General features: G+C 51.0%; 1 protein-coding gene across 1 annotated transcript; it reads left to right on the top strand.

Annotated features, from left to right (window-relative positions):
- The first annotated feature begins 5,415 nt into the window (after nucleotides 1-5,415).
- sfrp1a (secreted frizzled-related protein 1a) lies at nucleotides 5,416-22,502 on the top strand. The gene is made up of 3 exons (XM_068738401.1): nucleotides 5,416-5,981; nucleotides 8,818-8,898; nucleotides 21,193-22,502. Exons 1-3 carry the CDS (start codon nucleotides 5,468-5,470, stop codon nucleotides 21,516-21,518), a joined length of 921 nt encoding a protein of 306 aa, XP_068594502.1. The 5' UTR covers nucleotides 5,416-5,467; the 3' UTR covers nucleotides 21,519-22,502.
- Nucleotides 22,503-24,110: the final 1,608 nt, after the last annotated feature.

Here is a 24,110-nt window from a genome sequence, read left to right as displayed (position 1 = left end):
TTTCTTTCAATGCCCCTCCTCGAGGGGGGGGGGGGGGGGGACTATTCACTGCTGGAAACCGCTGACGAGGCGTTTGTCCGGTCGCCACTCACCCGTGTTTGATTTAATTGCTTTTCCACCCCTCTGTGCCCCCGCCCGGCTCTCAGCAGAGCGGCTCTGACGGACAGCGCTCTTATTTTGACAGTCAGACGAGGAGACAAGGTTGACCTGACCCGCGCTCGGCTGGCTTTCCCAGGGTGCAGCAGGGGCTGGGAACTCAGTCGCACACATGCCTCAGCCCGTGGAGCTCGGCTCAACAATGCAGCAACGTTATCCCTGTAAACATCGACACGGCGAGCGGCGTGTCCGGAGCGGCGTGTCCAAAGCGGCGTGTCCAGAGCGGCGTGTCCAGAGCGGCGTGTCTAGAGCGGCGTGTCCGGAGCGGCGTGAACCGCCATTCAGAGCTGTTTGTTTCTTCATGCGACACCATCGAGACCAATAATCATTTCCTCCTCCCGACACAGTGCTGCTGCTAGCTGCTGTTAGCTGCTGTTAGCTGCTGCTAGCTGCTGCTAGCTGCTGCTAGCTGCTGTTAGCTGCTGCTAGCTGCTGCTAGCTGCTGTTAGCTGCTGCTAGCTGCTGCTAGCTGCTGCTAGCTGCTGTTAGCTGCTGCTAGCTGCTGCTAGCTACCCTCTGGATATCACACACACATGCTGCTGTCACGTTCACACTGACATTTTGAGGCAGGGGTATTTCCTTATTTCCATGAAACCAATAGCGATTAAAGGTCAACATGCTTTCTGATTGGCTGCAGCGGCTTCCTGTTGAACCCATAAATGGAGTGGGTGGAGCTACCTGTGGAGGCTGATGGCGCTGAGGTCAACACGCTTTCTGATTGGCTGCAGCGGCTTCCTGTTGAACCCATACTGAAACAGACAACAAGCCAACGCTTTGAGCTTGTTTCAGCTCGTTACCTGTCCTAATGGGGGCAACATGGACCGTCCGGGGGCTCCTGACCCTCACACGAGAGGACAAGGTCACCGCCACCTTATAGAACAGAATTCAACGTCACACTGAGCGAAAATCTAAATGTACTTCTCAAATACCGGTTTGCATCTGCCGATCCGCCCAGCAGAGCAGAAAAGCTTCATTTTCTACTCTTCACACTTTATTCACTGTCGTTTGCAGATTATATACATGTTGACAATAAACGGATCCTGGTTCTGTTTGGGTAGCCTCAATGAGCAGCAGCAGGATCAGTGTTTAACATGGCAGCCCCCCCCCCTGATGTTCCCTAATTGAGCCCCGCTGAGTGGACGAGGCCCTGTCCGCTGAAACACAGCATAAACACAGAAAGTTGGACCTGGCCGATGGGGCGGGGGGGTGGGGGGGCAGCGATGCTCGACGGTTGCTGTCATCCTGCCACGTTTCAGGATGCTGGAAATCGCTTTTCCGTCAGTTTCCTCGTATTCGGATCGACCAGCATTCAAAACTGACAAAGAGCACTTTGGAGTATTACCCAAAAGCAAATGATGATGATGATGATGATGATGGAGCTGAAATCAAATCCACGTAATGACGCACAGATGGAAGATGCTCTCTCACCCTCACTTCTTTCAGCACAATCATTCCTGATGCTTTTCTCATCGGCTTTGGGCTCAGATAGCAGAACTCGTAGGAGGAAGCGTCTCATTGGTGGGGAGCCGTCTCATTGGCGGGGAGCCGTCTCATTGGCGGGGAGCCGTCTCATTGGCGGGGAGCCGGCTCATTGGCGGGGAGCCGTCTCATTGGCGGGGAGCCGTCTCATTGGCGGGGAGCCGTCTCATTGGCGGGGAGCCGGCTCATTGGCGGGGAGCCGTCTCATTGGCGGGGAGCCGGCTCATTGGCGGGGAGCCGTCTCATTGGCGGGGAGCCGGCTCATTGGTGGGGAGCCGTCTCAATGGTGGGGAGCCGGCTCATTGGTGGGGAGCCGTCTCATTGGTGGGGAGCCGTCGTTACTGTGGACGGGGCCGAGAGGAAGTTCGGCTCAGATTCTTTATGAGTGCAAGCTGAGGTGAACACATCTGCTGTACACAGATATGAACAGACGGTCCTCACTTACTCGCTTAATGGAGTAACGGGCTTTCCAAAATGTAAACGTACGAGTTTAGCGACAATAATTCGTCGTTACGGCACTTGCTGCAGCCCTCGTTCAGCCCCTCTTTGACTATGCTAGCACCTCCTGGTATTCAAACATCAAAATGTCCCTGAAAACCAGGCTCCAAACCTCCCAAAACAAACTGATTCGGCTACTCCTCAATCTGGGGCCCATGACCCACCTTCTTCCTGGACATTTTGCTAGCCTAAAATGGCTCAGGGTAGAAGACAGGGTTAAACAACTCAAAATGGGATTGGCATTTAAAATAGTCAATGCAGCTCTGCCCTCAGTCCCCTCAATCCCTGCATACCTGAATAAACACCTCCACAGATTTAGTGACACCCACAGCCACAACACCAGAGGGAGCTCAAACAACAACCTGATTACCCCCTCCTATAGGACTAACATGGGTAAATCATCTTTTTACAATACTGCCCCCCAAGGGTGGAACTGTTTGACTCCTGCCCTCAAAACATGCACCTCTTTGGCCTCCTTCAAAACGGCCCTAAAAATACACCTTTTAGGGGGACAGAAACGGAGATAGTCATCACGACTCTCTCCGGATCAACCCCCCGCCCCCCCCCTTTTTGGTCCACCTACGTTGTACATATTAAGTGTCTTTGTAATTTATTATTATTCTGCATCAAGTTAGTAATTTAATATTAGTTTTATTTTTATTGTTAAATGTCGATGATTTTTGTACGAAGGACTTTCAACGGAAACAAGACCGCAAGGGCTTTTTAGAAATGCTCTGTACTTGTACTGTAATACATGCTACTGTTTGACTGTACTTGTACTGTAATACATGTTACTTATGTGGTTTCTCATCTGAAGCCAGTTGTTGAGTTGCACCTCCAGAAAAATCAAGTGGAGGAGGAGTCAGTGAGGCTGAACGGGCCCCGGTAGAACTCCGTTCTGAGTGGGCCCTGATGAAGAAGAAGATGAATATATTTATTAGATAGAATGTTAGAGTACAAGTACAGTCAAACAGTAGCATGTATTACAGTACAAGTACAGTCACACAGTAGCATGTATTACAGTACAAGTACAGTCACACAGTAGCATGTATTACAGTACAAGTACAGTCAAACAGTAGCATGTATTACAGTACAAATAAAGTCAAACATCCTGTCTAAGAGGAGCATTTCTAAAAAGCCCTTGCGGTCTTGTTTCCGTTGAAAGTCCTTCGTACATAAATCATCCACAATTAACAACCCTTTGTCTTCATCAGGCAAGAGAAGTGAAAGGAACGTTTCTCCACATGTCTGGCGAGTAACGTCCGGCGAGTCACGTCCGGCGAGTCACGTCCGGCGAGTCACGTCCGGCGAGTCACGTCCGGCGAGTCACGTCCGGCGAGTCACGTCCGGCGAGTCACGTCCGGCGAGTCACGTCCGGCGAGTCACATCTGCCGAGTCACGTCCGGCGAGTCACCCTCATTATCGTCTGAAGCGTGTCTCAACAGCGTCCCCGGTGCCTCACACTGAGAGGACGCCGGCCGGTGACTCTCTGTTACTCTGTAACGGAGCTGTCTCATCCTCACCCGTCTGCCTCTGGAGCGGATCCAGTGTTTAGCAGCTGCTTAATGACACACGTGTTCCTTCTGCCTGGGCAACCATGTCCTTTCATGGCAATACGTGCACACGCACATGCGCTAGTGACTTTAAACAGTGTTGAATAGAGATCGATGGTCTGTCCTCAGGGGCCCAAAGGTCCAAATATTTACTCTCTCTGGTGGTAGAGGAGAATAAATGTGGCAGTCCCGCTCCATTTATCTATGAAGCGTAAACGGGGGCCTCTGCTCGCTGCGCTGCTTTGTCTCAGTCCGCTTTGGGGTAGTTGCGCCCCCCGGTGGCTTTTAGCAGGTCTCTGGCGTGAGAGAAAAGCCGCGTCGAGTCAACCATCTATTCACAAACGGTTATTGGATGCCATCAGCCCATAAACCAGCCTGATTACGCCGTCACAGAGCAACAACGGTGTCGCGTTACAATCAGCACGCAGGCCGGCGGGCCGACGTAAAGCCTGCACAGAAATGACCTATACCACCTAACATTTGATTATTGCTCCAAAATGTTTTACAGCTAACGCCCAACAGTAACATTTTTCATTGAATCCAGCAGATCCGAGAGTTTATCCATAAGGGGCCGTCTGTGGAGGAGGAGGAGGAGGAGGAGACGAAGAACGCTGCCCATGCAGCTGATAAAGGCCTGCGTTTGCTGTGGCCCCAAATTAAGAGCTTTGTTTTTCTGCTGTTACAAACACAATGGATGCAAATTGACCCCCCTTTAAAGAGAGGCCGTTCACCCCCCCGTTCTCACCAGGAGGAGATGGACTCTCCAGGCTCAGCCAATGAACTTTAGCCTGCGGCGTGTAATTAGCTTGGGTAAAGAGGCAACGTTTGCTTTGTGCCCCAACATTTGCATGTCCAGCGTGAGCAAACGGGAGCTTTGTTAGAACCCCCCCCCCCCCCAGGTAGCATGATGGCATTCTGTCCACATTCAGGAGGACTTCTGGAGGGATTCATTTCCACAAGCCTCAGGGACCATCAACAAGATGACAAACTGAAAGGGCAAACTTTAAAAAAGCCTTTTTACAGTGTAATCGGTTGTAAACCTTTACTGTGACTGCAGCTGCTGGCCGTGGGGACAGCGCCGCTGCCTTCGGTGACCTCTGCAGCCCCCAATCCAGGACTAACGGACAGATTTATGTGCGCGACACTCTAAATATATTGATGCTGCCTCTGGGGCGTTGATTTTGAATGTTTTGATTTGTGATTTTCTGCTCCTTAAAAAAATACTTCCTTTACATTTTGTTCTAATGAAAGAAAATACAACCGAAAAGTCTTCCTGATTGGATCAGAGTCGCAGCCTCAGTTATCTTTGTTCAACGAGCTTCAAACGGCCATTCCTATAGTCTGTTTGTCTTTTGAATATGAATAGTCTCCTAACTTCACTGGAGACATTGGTGGAAATGTTTGTCCCTGCTCCAAACAGGAATAAAAGCAAAACACTGATTCTGCTTTTCAGGGGAACGGGAAATAACCGTATTCCATGGCTTCTCTTTCTTGTTCCGTATTTTCTTTGGAAGGGAATACAAGAGCGGGGCTAAAAGGAGGGCTGGGGGGCTCCTGGGGAGTTTTTACGCACTGGGTAATTAAGATTTTTGACTGACACCAGAGTGGCAAAAGGCTAAGACGCGCTCCGATTGGCCGAGGCACACGTTATGTGTCCAAGCTGCGCGCAGGCAGAGCACTTTAACGCCCCGAACTCTCACAGAAGGCAGACGCACGGGAAGAGAGTGCGCGGACTTCACCCAACGCAGAAACGCACCACGTTTTACGCGCCGCTGTTTCTCATGCAGTCTGTGTCCGCGTCCTTCTGGAGGATGCTCCGGCTGGCTCTCGTCCTGTCGGCGTGCAGCGCGTCAGAGTACGAGTACCTGAGCTGGAAGTCGGACATCTACACCGGCGGGCGCAACTACGGCAAGCCCCCCCAGTGCGTGGACATCCCGGACGACCTGCGGCTGTGCCACAACGTGGGCTACAGCCAGATGCTGCTGCCCAATCTGCTGGAGCATGAGACCATGGCCGAGGTGAAGCAGCAGGCCAGCAGCTGGGTGCCGCTGGTGCACAAGAGCTGCCACCCGGGCACGCAGGTCTTCCTCTGCTCGCTCTTTGCGCCCGTGTGCCTGGAGCGGCCCATCTACCCGTGCCGCTGGCTGTGCGAGGCCGTGCGCGACGGCTGCATCCCCATCATGGAGGCGTTCGGCTTCCCCTGGCCGGAGATGCTCACCTGTGACAAGTTTCCACAGGACGACGTGTGCATCGCCATGACGCAGCCCAACGCGACCGAGGCCAGCAAGCCACCAGGTAAAGAGGAGCAGCTCGGCTTTGTTCTTTAAATCAACCGATCACGTGATTTAGCTCCTTAACATCCGCCAAATGCGATTCTGTTACTTCCTGATCAATACAACACGGAACCCTTCTGGACGCTGCCAGGACTGATCGATTCATGTTTCAATTCACTGCGTTAGATCACTGTAAAAAGTAAAATACAATGGAACGCTGTAAAAGAAGCAGCCTGCATGTGTAACTTCAGGTTCCTCTATCATTGTTTGTTTTGACAGATTAAAAGACAAAAACTATTCCCATTAGCAATGAAACAAAACAGAAACCTGGAAATGATTCTCTTAGAAGCGGAGAAATATGAATTTTCCAAGACAAATGATTGGAATGATGAAAGCAAAATGCTGTGGATGCATCCGACTCCGGAGCCATTTGGCTTCGTCGTTCGAGTCGGAGGAAGCGAGAAAACAAACAGCCACGTTTGCCCCCGTGTCAAAGTGGCCTCCCGGGCAGCTACCGGGGCTTCGCGGCGTTGTTTCAGGGGTCCGGGTGTTTACAGAAGCACAGGCTGGCCAAACCTTTTGCGGGGGAAATGAGCTCCGCCCCCTCCAGTGCTCCTGAAACAAAGCCCTCTGGGTTCCTGTTCGGTCCATGACCTCTGCCGGCGCCCGCCTGAAGGGCAAACGGCCACCGTTTGGACGATGCTCGGGCCGGTCCGGCAGGCGCCATCTATCAATCCAATCAATCAATCCAATCAATCAGAGCGATGAAACGTTAACACACAACATTTCAAAGTTGCTGTCAAAAACGTGTGCATCAAAATGCAACGTGATGGCGAGCGCTGTGACCCACGGGCATGCTGGGATGCTTCAGGCCCCTCCGGCCCCTTTCTCAGGGACACGCGACCGCACAAAGCCGAACTCTCACAGAAAGGGCTCGTACCTGGCCCTGAGGGGGGCGGAGACAAACAAAGGCTAACAGCGCTAACCGCTCTGCCTCGAAATACCGGCTGGTGGTAATTGACTCAACGGAGAGGGATTCTGGTTTCACAAGCGCTTCACAGCCGCCGCCGCCGCCGCCACTTTCACAATCACACGCATGTAATGGACAACCGGCGGGGGCGAGAGAGCGATCGTTTCCTCTGCTGCTGGGGCACGCATGATGTGATCATTTGTGGTATAGCGCTACACACAAAAGCACGTATAGCGCTACACACAAAAGCACGTATAGCGCTACACACAAAAACACGTATAGCGCTACACACAAAAACACGTATAGCGCTACACACAAAAGCACGTATAGCGCTACACACAAAAGCACGTATAGCGCTACACACAAAAGCACGTATAGCGCTACACACAAAAGCACGTATAGCGCTACACACAAAAGCACGTATAGCGCTACACACAAAAGCACGTATAGCGTTACACACAAAAGCACGTATAGCGTTACACACAAAAGCACGTATAGCGCTACACACAAAAACACGTATAGCGCTACACACAAAAACACGTATAGCGCTACACACAAAAGCACGTATAGCGCTACACACAAAAGCACGTATAGCGCTACACACAAAAGCACGTGTAGCGCTACACACAAAAGCACGTATAGCGTTACACACAAAAACACGTATAGCGCTACACACAAAAACACGTATAGCGCTACACACAAAAACACGTATAGCGCTACACACAAAAGCACGTGTAGCGCTACACACAAAAGCACGTATAGCGTTACACACAAAAACACGTATAGCGCTACACACAAAAACACGTATAGCGCTACACACAAAAACACGTATAGCGCTACACACAAAAGCACGTATAGCGTTACACACAAAAGCACGTATAGCGCTACACACAAAAGCACGTATAGCGCTACACACAAAAACACGTATAGCGCTACACACAAAAGCACGTATAGCGCTACACACAAAAGCACGTATAGCGCTACACACAAAAGCACGTATAGCGTTACACACAAAAGCACGTATAGCGCTACACACAAAAGCACGTATAGCGTTACACACAAAAGCACGTATAGCGCTACACACAAAAGCACGTATAGCGCTACACACAAAAGCACGTATAGCGCTACACACAAAAGCACGTATAGCGCTACACACAAAAGCACGTATAGCGCTACACACAAAAGCACGTATAGCGTTACACACAAAAGCACGTATAGCGCTACACACAAAAGCACGTATAGCGCTACACACAAAAGCACGTATAGCGTTACACACAAAAGCACGTATAGCGCTTCACACAAAAGCACGTATAGCGTTACACACAAAAGCACGTATAGCGTTACACACAAAAGCACGTATAGCGTTACACACAAAAGCACGTATAGCGCTACACACAAAAGCACGTATAGCGCTACACACAAAAGCACGTATAGCATTACACACAAAAGCACGTATAGCGCTACACACGTTGGCTTTCTGTTGTCGGCGGGTTTTTGTGTTGGAGCTGGGATGTCCCAGAATTCCTCTGAGCCTGGACTGATTACTGCTCATTTCCTCCATGTTTCTGCGTGTTCTTGCATTAATTGAGCATGTAGCATGTAGCATGTAGCCCGTAGCATGTAGCAGAGCGCGGAAGCGTGCGCTGCTGCTCTTAGTTACAGCCGGCCATAAAAGCTGAAGACATTACTCGCCGAGGTCAGGTCATCAAACACGCAGGTGCCCAGGAGACCGGGAGACCGGGAGACGGACCCCAGATGCCCTGGTCTTCACCCGGGGGACGTCTGTAGCGCTCTGGATGTGGAAGACCGCGCCACTGGCTTTCCTGGTGTTTCGGCCTTTTACTTCTTTTCAACGGATTTCCAAACACGTATCTTCTGTGACCCACAGGTTATCCTCCCGTCTGCCCTCCGTGTGACAATGAAATGAAAACAGACGCCATACTGGAGCACATGTGTGCCAGCGAATTCGGTAAGGCCCCCCCCCCCCACACACACACACACCACTCTGACATGTCTCGCAGCGTTCCGTGGAATCAGACCGGCCTGCATCACTTCTGTTTTGAGGCTTTAACATTCTGAACCACATCTGATCAAATCCCTGTAGAACTGTTACCGGGCCTGTTCGGCTTGGTTCTGGATGATGTTCTGCAACCACTATGTTCACAATCAAGTGTTTTTAAAGGTCCATGTTGATAAAACTCATCTGTTTTTCTTCATCAATATCAACTCTAAAGTGGAATAGAACATATTTCAGTCTTGGCAGCGAGTCGAGTGCAGACGTCTGTCCAGATCTTCTGGGGCGGCGGCTGAATGAAGATCCCCTCCCAGAATAACGGCTTTTGATTGAGCGGATCCAGATCGTTGGGGTTTGCACCACACTGCAAACCTTCATCATCACCATAATTATTCATTGTAGATGTTCTGGAAACATTCTAAACTCACCACTTTATCCAGATCTAATTTATTCCCAGCCTTGTCGCTCGACCAAGTCTCATCAGACAAAAGGTCAAATAAAATAAAACTAGAGAAGCACTCAGAGAGCGCAGACCTCCCCCAAGCAGCTCGCTCCCCTCCTAACTGGATCTACACCGTCCACATGGTGATCTGGATCAGCACCAGAAGGTTCTAGATTGTTCTTGGTGTCTTTATACTCCAACATGAAAAGTCAAAGTGAACCAGAGTTTGTGTTTTTAACTGATTCTTGAATCCATAAATGGTTTTAATGTTAAAATATAATATTTTGTACTGACTCCATTCTGGATCAGATCCTGATGAAATTCGGTGGCGAGATAGGGCCCCGCCCCCTTACATGAGTGTGTCAAATTCCATAAACATCGGTCAATAATCAACCGAGATATTGAGGAACACATTCTGAAGATCCATTGACTGCAATGTTACCGAAGATTTTAAAGTGATCCAGAATCCAGGATCTCTTCTGGATCTTCACCAAAATGTAATCACCTGTTCCTGGAAACATTCCCAAAGTTTGCTGAACATGTCATCCAGATCCGTCCAGAACGTTTTGAGTTATCTTGCTAACAGACGGACAGACAGACAAACATATTCAGGAGATGATATAAATATAAATATTACACATTTACTTCTGGCCTCGCAGCGAGATGGTCGCAGGTTCGTCTCCGGCTTGTGGTCGTTCTGTGAGGAGTTTGCATGTTCTCCCCGTGTCTGCGTGGGTTCTCTCCGGGTTCTCCCCGTGTCTGCGTGGGTTCTCTCCGGGTTCTCCCCGTGTCTGCGTGGGTTCTCTCCGGGTTCTCCCCGTGTCTGCGTGGGTTCTCTCCGGGTTCTCCCCGTGTCTGCGTGGGTTCTCTCCGGGTTCTCCCTGTGTCTGCGTGGGTTCTCTCCGGGTTCTCCCCGTGTCTGCGTGGGTTCTCTCCGGGTTCTCCCCGTGTCTGCGTGGGTTCTCTCCGGGTTCTCTCCGTGTCTGCGTGGGTTCTCTCCGGGTTTTCCCCGTGCCTGCGTGGGTTCTCTCCGGGTTCTCCCCGTGCCTGCGTGGGTTCTCTCTGGGTTCTCCCCGTGTCTGCGTGGGTTCTCTCCGGGTTCTCCCCGTGTCTGCGTGGGTTCTCTCCGGGTTCTCCCCGTGTCTGCGTGGGTTCTCTCCGGGTTCTCCCCGTGTCTGCGTGGGTTCTCTCCGGGTTCTCCCCGTGTCTGCGTGGGTTCTCTCCGGGTTCTCCCCGTGTCTGCGTGGGTTCTCTCCGGGTTCTCCCCGTGCCTGCGTGGGTTCTCTCTGGGTTCTCCCCGTGTCTGCGTGGGTTCTCTCCGGGTTCTCCCCGTGTCTGCGTGGGTTCTCTCCGGGTTCTCCCCGTGTCTGCGTGGGTTCTCTCCGGGTTCTCTCCGTGTCTGCGTGGGTTCTCTCCGGGTTCTCCCCGTGTCTGCGTGGGTTCTCTCCGGGTTCTCCCCGTGTCTGCGTGGGTTCTCTCTGGGTTCTCTCCGTGTCTGCGTGGGTTCTCTCCGGGTTCTCCCCGTGTCTGCGTGGGTTCTCTCCGGGTTCTCTCCGTGTCTGCGTGGGTTCTCTCCGGGTTCTCCCCGTGTCTGCGTGGGTTCTCTCCGGGTTCTCCCCGTGTCTGCGTGGGTTCTCTCCGGGTTCTCCCCGTGTCTGCGTGGGTTTTCTCCGGGTTCTCTCCGTGTCTGCGTGGGTTCTCTCCGGGTTCTCTCCGTGTCTGCGTGGGTTCTCTCCGGGTTCTCCCCGTGTCTGCGTGGGTTCTCTCCAGGTTCTCCCCGTGTCTGCGTGGGTTCTCTCCGGGTTCTCCCCGTGTCTGCGTGGGTTCTCTCCGGGTTCTCCCCGTGTCTGCGTGGGTTCTCTCCAGGTTCTCCTAGGCTGATTGGTGACACTAAATTGCCCGTAGGTGTGAGTGTGTGTGTGGCTGATTGTGTGTCTCTGTGTTGCCCTGCGATGAACTGGCGGCTTGTCCGGGGTGTAGCCCCGCCTCTCACCCATTGGCTGCTGGGATTGGCTCCAGCTTGGCCCGCGACCCGATCACGGATTAAGCGGTTAGACAATGAACAATGAACATTTACTTCTGCACATGTTTAATGTATCGGCTAGCAGAAGTTAGTCAGTACAGGTTTTACTATATAACGACAAAGATCCGTAAGGATTCTAGAGGGGGCATTAGATCGCAGCATGAGGACCCCCGCCTCGAAGGATCAACTGAAACGACATCACGCGGACGTCCTGGAAGAATTGACACGCGATGAAAGACTTCCATCTTTGATTCGCGTTCAGCGAGTTTTGACTTGACTGAAGATGGACAGAGATGGTGGGTGGCCTCAAGCCCAAAAGGACCGGTCCAGGCCGTAACCGTCTACCCACCCCCGCGTTGATGGAAGGTCAGGGGAACTTTGTTCCTCCACAAATACTACTGCAGTACTCTGCTCCACTACTAAAGGTGATGGAGACGACGGCGTGGCCTGTAGGGTCCAAATGTCCGGATCCGGGACTCGGCTGTGGCTTTGGGTGACACTCCGTCCATCACCATGCAGACGGCAGCTCGGTAGCAGACACACTGAGCCTCCTCCTCGTTAGCAGCTGAAAGGCATTAGCTCTGCTAGGCTAAGGTAAACAGCTAAGGGTTTTGAGAGTTAAGAATCGATTGACGATAGATTGTAACTTTTTGGGTGATCCGTTCCTCGGACAACGCAGTCGATATGACCGAGCCGGGCCCTACTCCCACGCGAGGCCCTTTGCCTCACGCCTTCACCTCTTCAGCGGTCCTAAAATAATACAAATCACTTGAAAAAATGAAGATATGTTTGCTAGATTTGTTTTGGTGTGAAACCACAGGGGGGAGGGGGTAACCAGCGCAGAGAGATTAGGAGGAAAATGTCCTCAGTCTGGCAGTGAAAGAGCATTTTTGTCCACTGGAAACTTACTGGAAGTTAAAGCCTGGTCTCAATTAAGGGAGAAGTTGCGAGTGACGTTTCTTATTTTGTAATAACAGTATTTATTTGACGCCCTGTATAATTACTTCCCATCAGTTCCACAAGCTCATTAGATTTTTTTTCATGACACTTGATCCTGATAAAAGCAGAGCGTACCGCTCTTGATTTAAGGTTGTAAGTCAGACGTGCGTATTCAAACGACTGCATCAGAGCAGCTGTAACAGGTAACGCGTTGTCGTGCGGACCGACGCTCCCTGATCAACGTCCTGTCCGTGGCACTCAGCTGGTAACAGCTCGACACTTTGTTCCCACGGCGGATTATCCCGGTGCTTAAGGTTTTACGGTACCTCATTGTCCCAAAAGACTCCAGCACCCTTCAATTAAATCTCTCTTCTGCTTCGGAGCGCTCGCTTTGTTCTTGCTGCCAAAGTGCTGATGCACCAAACAGGGTATCCCTGCACCAGAAGACGGATCACCTCCTCTTATCGGATCAGTCGTGCTTCATCACGCCCCCCTGCTGGGTTTATGACTCCCAGGGACCTGAAAGTCTGCCTGTTCCCCTCCAGCTGGGGCAGGGGTCGACAAAAACAGTCAAGTTAATGTGCATTAACGCTGCGCTGCAGAAAGGGAACAGCGTCATAAAGCAGATACTGCATATATATTATTTATAAAGCGTGATGGCGGAACACAGCTCATTTTAGTCCCGATGTTTTTTGGTGCCTTATAAAGCCTTCCCGTCCTGCTGATGATCACTCAGTTGAATGTTTTATTTGTGAAACGCTTGTGTTAACGGGCTATATGTGTGTGTGTGTGTGTGGGGGGGGGGGTATTTACACACCTTTTTGGTGTATTTCACAAGCCTCTCTTCCTTAATTACTGTAAACACACTAAAACAATTTCTGCAAAACATGTATCAGAAAATCATGCACGAGTCCTGACGAGGCGAAACCTCATGTTCTCATGCTGTGCAGATGATGATCTCGATCTGCTGGATCAGCTCAGGCGTTTATAATCCTGCTGCAAACAATCACCAGCTGAGGAAACGAGTTCAGAACCATCTTCTGCACTTTTACCTACGCATCCGGATCAATATCAGGCCCATCGACGCTCTTCAACCGGGCTTTTCCTGTCCAGTGTTCGTTGTACTCGGCGGATAGATGACTGTCAGATGTCCATTATCTGTTCTGCAGGGGAGCCTTTTGATACGTCTGATCAACGTGCAGCTAGTTTGACTTATTCCATGTTTCAAGTGCTTCATCTGTTTGATAGCAGACGAAGCACAGAGTACTGCAGCAGCGGGATCGTACGCTGATGTCGATATTTATTGATAATAAAGTGTCTTTATGAATCATGATGAGCTGGTTTCACGCGCTTCGTTCATGCCGCGCCTCTCTAACTGGAATGTTTCGCTCTAACTGGAACATTTGAGCTCTAACTGGAACGTTTTGCTCCAACTGGAACGTTTTGCTCCAACTGGAACGTTTTGCTCCAACTGGAACGTTTCGCTCCAACTGGAACGTTTTGCTCCAACTGGAACGTTTTGCTCCAACTGGAACGTTTCGCTCCAACTGGAACGTTTTGCTCCAACTGGAACGTTTCGTTCTAACTGGAACGTTTTGCTCCAACTGGAACGTTTCGCTCTAACTGGAACGTTTCGCTCTAACTGGAACGTTTCGCTCTAACTGGAACGTTTCGCTCTAACTGGAACGTTTCGCTCTAACTGGAACGTTTCGCTCTAACTGGAACGTTTCGCTCTAACTGGAACGTTTTGCTCTAACTGGAACGTTTCGCTCTAACTGGAGCGTTTTGCTCTAACTGGAACGTTTCGCTCTAACTGGAACGTTTTGCTCCAACTGGAACGTTTGAGCTCTTGGCTGGTTTAATGAAACCCCCTTATGGCTACGGCACGCTAGCTCTGTTTATTTCACACTGGTGCAGAAATAACGACGGCTAATCCAGCTTTAATGCCCCGTTACAGCAGAGATCTGACTTTGACATTCCGTTGCTTTCCTTTCAGTCCCCGAGACAGACAACCTAAAGGGAATGAGCTGGACAAACACGCCCCACAATGAATACAAGCGTTCATGCTAAAATGAAAACCCTCGTTGCACGTTTTGGCTGCATGTGGATGAGCAGCTTCACTAGCCAGCGCTAGGTGTGCGCTGCTAATGGCATGAACTTACTGTGCGCTGCTGCTGAAGAGATGAAAAGACTCTCGGTGCAGAGACAGTTCAGAGAGTTGAAGGATTACCGAGGATGGCTTTATCAAGGTGAAGTCCTTTCAGGGGCGGGCCGGGCCTTCTCTTTTATGGCTCACTAATTATGAATGCTGCTCATTTTGATCTCACTGAAGACGTTTGAGAGTCGAGAGACAGAGGACAAAAGCCTTAATCCCTACCATGTGCTCTCTCAAGAAGACTGGGAATAAACAGGCCAGCTCTCTTTCAACACTTAAATTAGCAAAAGGACAGACAGACGCTGTGAAAAGTGAGACTCGGGAGACTGGCGTCTAAAACCGGAGAAGAAAAGATGTAACGTTGTGAGTCCAGATGTTTGCTGGAGTGGGACATGATCAGGCTGTTCCCTGATCACAAGACCTCACCTCTGACCCGGCTCGGCGATGAGACCGAGCAGCTTCGGGTTAGTGGGTCATCGACGCGGCACAAGCAGCGCTCTGGCGCAGGGGAGCACAAGAGGACAGAATGCATGGAGGCATGTGGAGATTTGGACCACCAAAGGATAACTCGTGCTCGGAATCAGATGCGAATCCAGAGGATTGGAAGGTTAAAGAGCGGTCAGAGAAAGATCAGGAGGAAAAGGGTGGATGGAAACAGCCTCAGGTGCAGATGGAGGTGAAAGCCTGTGTTCACTGCTCAGGGTGATCCGGATGAAGAAGTCCGTTCGAGGTGGGTCCACACTGATACAGGAACAGGAGTCAGAGTGGAATCAATAGAGAGCATGATGAGGAACCGGTGAGGAGCAGACTAAAGGAAGACTAGAAGACTCATCAAACTTGAGAATGTCTTCTTCTCTGCCACGATCGACCAGCTGCCTTTAAGAAACCGTGTTTAGAAACAGCTCCACGGCCCGGGTCTCTGAAAACTAAGATGGCGGCTCCATGCTCTCCGGTTTGGTGCATGTGTACTGAGTCTGCTCCAGTACCGTGTACTGAGTCCGCTCCAGTACCGTGTACTGAGTCCGCTCCTGTACTGTGTACTGAGTCCGCTCCTGTACTGTGTACTGAGTCCGCTCCTGTACTGTGTACTGAGTCCGCTCCAGTACCGTGTACTGAGTCTGCTCCAGTACCGTGTACTGAGTCCGCTCCTGTACTGTGTACTGAGTCTGCTCCAGTACTGTGTACTGAGTCCGCTCCTGTACTGTGTACTGAGTCTGCTCCAGTACTGTGTACTGAGTCTGCTCCAGTACTGTGTACTGAGTCTGCTCCAGTACTGTGTACTGAGTCCGCTCCTGTACTGTGTACTGAGTCTGCTCCAGTACTGTGTACTGAGTCTGCTCCAGTACCGTGTACTGAGTCCGCTCCTGTACTGTGTACTGAGTCTGCTCCAGTACTGTGTACTGAGTCCGCTCCTGTACTGTGTACTGAGTCTGCTCCAGTACTGTGTACTGAGTCCGCTCCTGTACTGTGTACTGAGTCTGCTCCAGTACTGTGTACTGAGTCTGCTCCAGTACCGTGTACTGAGTCCGCTCCTGTACTGTGTACTGAGTCCGCTCCAGTACTGTGTACTGAGTCCGCTCCTGTACTGTGTACTGAGTCTGCTCCAGCACTGTGTACTGAGTCCGCTCCAGTACTGTGTACTGAGTCTGCTCCAGTACCGTGTACTGAGTCTGCTCCAGTACCGTGTACTCAGTCTGCTCCAGCACCGTGTACTGAGTCCGCTCCAGCACCGTGTACTGAGTCCGCTCCAGCACCGTGTACTGAGTCCGCTCCAGCACCGTGTACTGAGTCCGCTCCAGTACCGTGTACTGAGTCTGCTCCAGTACTGTGTACTGAGTCCGCTACTGTACTGTGTACTGAGTCCGCTCCTGTACTGTGTACTGAGTCCGCTCCAGCACTGTGTACTGAGTCTGCTCCAGTACTGTGTACTGAGTCTGCTCCAGTACCGTGTACTGAGTCTGCTCCAGCACCGTGTACTGAGTCCGCTCCAGCACTGTGTACTGAGTCCGCTCCTGTACCGTGTACTGAGTCCGCTCCAGTACCGTGTACTGAGTCTGCTCCAGTACTGTGTACTGAGTCTGCTCCTGTACTGTGTACTGAGTCTGCTCCAGTACCGTGTACTGAGTCTGCTCCAGCACTGTGTACTGAGTCCGCTCCAGTACTGTGTACTGAGTCTGCTCCAGTACCGTGTACTGAGTCCGCTCCTGTACTGTGTACTGAGTCTGCTCCAGTACCGTGTACTGAGTCCGCTCCAGCACTGTGTACTGAGTCCGCTCCAGCACTGTGTACTGAGTCCGCTCCTGTACTGTGTACTGAGTCCGCTCCAGCACTGTGTACTGAGTCCGCTCCAGCACTGTGTACTGAGTCCGCTCCTGTACTGTGTACTGAGTCCGCTCCTGTACTGTGTACTGAGTCCGCTCCTGTACTCTCTGTACTCCTACGACTGCACGCCAACCCATCCCTCCAACGCCATCATCAGGTTCTCTGATGACACCACCGTGGTCGGGCTCATCTCGGGGGAGACGAGTCGGCGTACAGAGATGAGGTTGGTAAACTGGTGGCGTGGTGCTCGGTGAAGAACCTTTCATTGAACGCCACGAAAACTAAGGAACTCATCATGGACTTCTGGAAGCGCAGCCCAGACCCGGCTCCACTGACCACCATGGGGGGCTGCGTGGAGAGGGTCCACTGACCATCATGGGGGGCTGCGTGGAGAGGGTCCACTGACCATCATGGGGGGCTGCGTGGAGAGGGTCCACTGATCATCATGGGGGGCTGCGTGGAGGGGGTCCACTGACCATCATGGGGGGCTGCATGGAGAGGGTCCACTGACCATCATGGGGGGCTGCATGGAGAGGCTCCACTGACCATCATGGGGGGCTGCGTGGAGAGGGTCCACTGACCATCATGGGGGGCTGCGTGGAGAGGGTCCACTGACCATCATGGGGGGCTGCGTGGAGGGGGTCCACTGACCATCATGGGGGGCTGCGTGGAGGGGGTCCACTGACCATCATGGGGGGCTGCGTGGAGAGGGTCCACTGACCGTCATGGGGGGCTGCGTGGAGAGGGTCCACTGACCGTCATGGGGGGCTGCGTGGAGAGGGTCCACTGACCATCATGGGGGGCTGCGTGGAGGGGGTCCCCTCATTCAGGTTCCTGGGGTCCACATCAGGACGACCTGTCCTGGTCTGCTAACACCACGGCGGTGGTGAAGAAGGCCCAGCAGCGACTCCACTTCCTGAGGGTGCTCAGGAGGAACCACCTGGAGGAGAAGCTGCTGGTGGCCTTCTACAGAGCCCCCTGGAGAGCATCCTGGGTACTACATCACGGTGTGGTACTGCATCATGTGTAGTACTGCATCACGGTGTAGTACTGCATCACGGTGTGGTACTGCATCATGTGTAGTACTGCATCACGGTGTGGTACTGCATCATGTGTAGTACTGCATCACGGTGTAGTACTGCATCACGGTGTAGTACACAGCAGCAGAGAAGAAAACCCTGCAGAGAGTGATCAGCCCAGAAGATCACCGGCTGCTCTCAGGGACAGTTTTATACCGAGACCAGGACTAAACACACAAACACTCACTATGTGTACTAAACTATATAACTACTCACTATGTGCAATAACAAACGTGCAATAACAAACGTATACTATTAACATGCTAAATACTGGTCAATCTCTCTGCATGCACTGATCACTTTAAATATGTGTCTTTTTTATTCTGCTTGAACCTACCGTACGTGAATTTTCTGTTACATTTACCTGCATTTTCTGATACTATTGAACTGTATGTTGTACTACGCACCGGACGGAGCAGCGCTCCTAATAGCCACTGTGCAAAGACAATAAAGGCTTTCTATTCTATTCTATTCTATTCTATCCCCGTGGTCTCCACAGTCAGGGTCTCTGTTCCCCGTGGTCTCCACAGTCAGGGTCTCTGTTCCTCGTGGTCTCCACAGTCAGGGTCTCTGTTCCTCGTGGTCTCCACAGTCAGGGTCTCTGTTCCCCGTGGTCTCCACAGTCAGGGTCTCTGTTCCTCGTGGTCTCCACAGTCAGGGTCTCTGTTCCCCGTGGTCTCCACAGTCAGGGTCTCTGTTCCTCGTGGTCTCCACAGTCAGGGTCTCTGTTCCTCGTGGTCTCCACAGTCAGGGTCTCTGTTCCCCGTGGTCTCCACAGTCAGGGTCTCTGTTCCTCGTGGTCTCCACAGTCAGGGTCTCTGTTCCCCGTGGTCTCCACAGTCAGGGTCTCTGTTCCCCGTGGTCTCCTCAGTCAGAATCTCTGGCAACATAAAACTAGATTCAGACATCTGTAACAAGTCACTGTCACAAGTTTATATCTGACTCTCTGTACTCCTACGACTGCACGCCAACCCATCCCTCCAACGCCATCATCAGGTTCTCTGATGACACCACCGTGGTCGGGCTCATCTCGGGGGAGACGAGTCGGCGTACAGAGATGAGGTTGGTAAACTGGTGGCGTGGTGCTCGGTGAAGAACCTTTCATTGAACGCCACGAAAACTAAGGAACTCATCATGGACTTCTGGAAGCGCAGCCCAGACCCGGCTCCACTGACCACCATGGGGGGCTGCATGGAGAGGGTCCACTGACCATCATGGGGGGCTGCGTGGAGAGGGTCCACTGATCATCATGGGGGGCTGCGTGGAGGGGGTCCACTGACCATCATGGGGGGCTGCATGGAGAGGGTCCACTGACCATCATGGGGGGCTGCATGGAGAGGCTCCACTGACCATCATGGGGGGCTGCGTGGAGAGGGTCCACTGACCATCATGGGGGGCTGCGTGGAGAGGGTCCACTGACCATCATGGGGGGCTGCGTGGAGAGGGTCCACTGACCATCATGGGGGGCTGCGTGGAGAGGGTCCACTGACCATCATGGGGGGCTGCGTGGAGGGGGTCCACTGACCATCATGGGGGGCTGCGTGGAGGGGGTCCACTGACCATCATGGGGGGCTGCGTGGAGAGGGTCCACTGACCGTCATGGGGGGCTGCGTGGAGGGGGTCCACTGACCATCATGGGGGGGCTGCGTGGAGGGGGTCCACTGACCATCATGGGGGGCTGCGTGGAGGGGGTCCCCTCATTCAGGTTCCTGGGGTCCACATCAGGACGACCTGTCCTGGTCTGCTAACACCACGGCGGTGGTGAAGAAGGCCCAGCAGCGACTCCACTTCCTGAGGGTGCTCAGGAGGAACCACCTGGAGGAGAAGCTGCTGGTGGCCTTCTACAGAGCCCCCTGGAGAGCATCCTGGGTACTACATCACGGTGTGGTACTGCATCATGTGTAGTACTGCATCACGGTGTAGTACTGCATCACGGTGTGGTACTGCATCATGTGTAGTACTGCATCACGGTGTGGTACTGCATCATGTGTAGTACTGCATCACGGTGTAGTACTGCATCACGGTGTAGTACACAGCAGCAGAGAAGAAAACCCTGCAGAGAGTGATCAGCCCAGAAGATCACCGGCTGCTCTCAGGGACAGTTTTATACCGAGACCAGGACTAAACACACAAACACTCACTATGTGTACTAAACTATATAACTACTCACTATGTGCAATAACAAACGTGCAATAACAAACGTATACTATTAACATGCTAAATACTGGTCAATCTCTCTGCATGCACTGATCACTTTAAATATGTGTCTTTTTTATTCTGCTTGAACCTACCGTACGTGAATTTTCTGTTACATTTACCTGCATTTTCTGATACTATTGAACTGTATGTTGTACTACGCACCGGACGGAGCAGCGCTCCTAATAGCCACTGTGCAAAGACAATAAAGGCTTTCTATTCTATTCTATTCTATTCTATCCCCGTGGTCTCCACAGTCAGGGTCTCTGTTCCTCGTGGTCTCCACAGTCAGGGTCTCTGTTCCTCGTGGTCTCCACAGTCAGGGTCTCTGTTCCCCGTGGTCTCCACAGTCAGGGTCTCTGTTCCTCGTGGTCTCCACAGTCAGGGTCTCTGTTCCCCGTGGTCTCCACAGTCAGGGTCTCTGTTCCCCGTGGTCTCCTCAGTCAGGGTCTCTGTTCCCCGTGGTCTCCACAGTCAGGGTCTCTGTTCCCCGTGGTCTCCTCAGTCAGGGTCTCTGTTCCCCGTGGTCTCCTCAGTCAGGGTCTCTGTTCCTCGTGGTCTGCACAGTCAGGGTCTCTGTTCCTCGTGGTCTCCACAGTCAGGGTCTCTGTTCCTCGTGGTCTCCTCAGTCAGGGTCTCTGTTCCTCGTGGTCTCGTCTTTCTGCTGTTTCGTTATCACCACCGTCCGTCCAATGTCTCCGACGGCTTTTATGTACTCCTTTTGGGGAGAATCTCTGGCAACGTAAAACTAGATTCAGACATCTGTAACAAGTCACTGTCACAAGTTTATATCTCCATAGCAACCTGCTTTACATTTGAACCAAGTAAATATTCGTTGTGTTGCTCTGTGCTCATGGACGGCATGCACCCATCACGGATGATCTCTTTTGCATTTCTCGGGGAAGTTACTGCCAAGTCAGCTGAAACGATCTCGTCTCCTTCTTTAGGGAAGCTGGTTCCGCAAACTGGGCATTAATTCTGCTGATCGTAAAGTCAGAGCCGTTAATAGCTCAATGTTTTGTACCAAACAAGCATCCAGCTGAACACAAGAGGTAATTGCTTCTCTCTCTCCTTTTCATTTCTCTGCCAACAGCTTTTAAGACTAAAATCAAGGAGGTAAAGCGAGAAAACACAGATCGCAAGGTGATCCTGCAGAAGAGGAAGAAGATGTTGAAGGCAGGCAACCTAAAGAAGAAGGACATGAAGTCACTGGTGTTGTTCTTGAAGAACGGTGCAGACTGCCCTTGCCAACAGCTGGACAATCTGGGAAACCAGTATCTAATCATGGGCCGCAAGGCAGATAAGCAGTACCTCCTCACGGGCATCCACAAGTGGGACAAGTCCAGCAAAGAGTTCAAGAAAGCCATCAAGAAACTCAAGACCTACACATGTCCTGCCTTCGAGAACGTCTTCAAATAATATGACCGTCGCCGCTACTTTGCCCGTTGGTCGCATCTCATTCTACATACGAACTTGCACACGCATCAAAAGCCCAACCTTTGCTTTCTATTGTCATGTTTTATATCTATATACCTTTGTATATTGACAGATACTGTTTGAGATGTCCATTGTTGGCTTTAGCTAAATGTGAGCGATGAAACCACAAGAATAGGTTTGGCTTTCCTCTTCTCTGTTCGAGAGAAGGTCCTAGTAACAAAAGCCCTTCCTCACAGAAGGTGTTTCCATGATGTGTAAGTAAGGATGGATGTTGGAGGTGCATTGTTGGGTTTGCTAGCAGGAAAAGCTGGCGCGTTCTGAGACGTACATGTTTGCATTTTTACTGAATAAGGTGACAAGATTGACACCAGGTTGCTGGCGATCTTTGTTTCTATTTCTTCCTTTCTATTCTTCTAAATCTCTCTGATCATCAAATAACTCATCGGGTCAGTAATTGGACTCGAGCTTTGGCATGACATGCATTTTGAGCCTTCAAAGTCAAACTGCACGGAGAAGTCCCACAAAGGGTTCCTGCTGAAAACACGCCAGAACGAGTGCTGCCGTTGTTTTTTTAAACTAAAGCCTGCAACAACAAAAATGTTGATTATTTCCTTTGATTTCTTCGTTTCATTGTTCCAATTCTTTCTCTTCCTTAAAAGAACACAAATCCCTAAAGAGTGGCACGCACCAAGCTGCATCACGAGATTACATGTCGTCCTCCTGGTGCGCCATCGCCCAGCATCTTGCAAACTATTTGCACCAGTTCCTGTCTGCCTACATTCAAACTAATTGCAGTATTCAGTGCATACAAGTAATGGATAGTCTATAGTCATATGTTTAAAAGTGTAACGGTTAAGTGCAAACATTACCGACTGGTGTTCTGATTGTTCTGGTTGGTCGGTTTCAGCACTATTCTGTTTTAGATTTGAATGTCAGGTGTGCATCGCTGCGTTTTACATAAATACAGAAAACTGAACGGTCTCTTATTGATTTTGTGATCATGCAGTTACACAGATCGACACCATGAATGGCCATGAAATCTGTTTCAAATGTTAGTGGCTCCAAGATGGTGCAGCCCGACTGTCCCGCTGACGTAATGCTGAGGTTTAAATGAAACGGTTGGATCCAAACGCAAGACGGCAACACGATAAAAGCTTGGCGGACTCAGAGGTGTCTGCAACCTCAACCTAATGTCTTGAGTAGAGATATCATGATTCAGATATTGATATCATGATTTTTGTCGGACAAATAATCAATAATCGGTATGGAAGGAAAAACTGAGCACCTTCGCTTTGCGGACACAACTAATCAGGGTCAAGAGACAAATGGTTGTCACGGTAGCAACAACTGCATGACAGTGTTGAAAGGCACTGAAGGTGCAGTCGGTCCTCGGCCGGTGGCCACGGGTTGGACTCTGGCCTGTGCTCCATGTCCACCTCCTGAGATAACTGTTAGGATTTAAGGAGCTCAGTCTCCCTGTATCGTGATTTACACCAAAAATAATGGTTTTAGATGATTTAATCTTTAGTAACTGGATTCACATTGATCTCATTATTAAAGCAACACTTTCAGGAATGGGGGGTTCTTCTGGATCTCGATCCAGAGCTTGTGAAGATACAACAAAGCCGTTTGTCCACCACTGACTCCAGTGTCTCGCTAAAGGCAGCAGAAGCAGAACCTCCTTTGTGGAGCGAATCAGAGAGACATTATTGGAAGGGTCCAGAAACTAAATCATTTCATTGTGAATGTTTACCCTGATTTCAGCCGGACCTGTTTCCTCAGGTATTAAAGACAGAACAAATCCGTCGGCCTGCTCCGATGGAATCGACTCAGCTAGAAGACGACGCTTGTTAGAAATCTGTCTCTAATATTAAATGTTCAGCAGGACGAAATCTTCATAATATCTGCAATCCGGATCCGATCCAGATGAAATTCAGTGGTGAGATAGAGACCCCCCCCCCGCCATAAATGACTTTGTCAATTTCCATAAACATCGGTCAATAATCAACCGAGATATTGAAGATAAACCTTTCGGGCTCCATTTACTGGAATGTTAATGAAAACTTCAAAGTGACCCAGAATCCAGGGTAATAACAGCAATAATGGATTGGTTCTCTAGACACTGCCCCGGGGCAGATTGACAGAAGTGAGGACTGCCAATTTGCTCCACTGGCCCTCCTGACCACCACCGGCATTCACTCGCTCAGTACATTCACACAGCCTGTGTTGCCCAAGGACAGGTCTCAGCCTGTAAGCAACTTAAGCAGCTGCTTATAGCCCGCTGGCCACTAGGGGCCCCGACCTGGCAACCCTGCAGCTGTCTGCATATGTGCCGGAGCCGGGAATGGAACCGCTGACCTCTTGATTATAGGACGACCCGCTCAGGGTCATCATCGTGGGGTGCGTGTGATATTCCCAACCTTTCCTGAAAATGTAACTTTTTGAGTTCCCTTGCTAAGAAAGACAGAAAAACACAACGTCGCTGGCGGAGGAAATAAAATGAATTGAATTGAACATGTCAGTGATTCTGAGGCTTGCAGGGTGTTGTATGTTGTAACATATAATATTACATAT

This window comes from Brachionichthys hirsutus, chromosome 4, assembly GCF_040956055.1.
Source record: "Brachionichthys hirsutus isolate HB-005 chromosome 4, CSIRO-AGI_Bhir_v1, whole genome shotgun sequence".
NCBI lineage: Eukaryota > Metazoa > Chordata > Actinopteri > Lophiiformes > Brachionichthyidae > Brachionichthys > Brachionichthys hirsutus.
The sequence above is the reverse complement of the archived record's forward strand: the minus strand, read 5'-3'. Positions and strand labels throughout refer to the sequence as shown.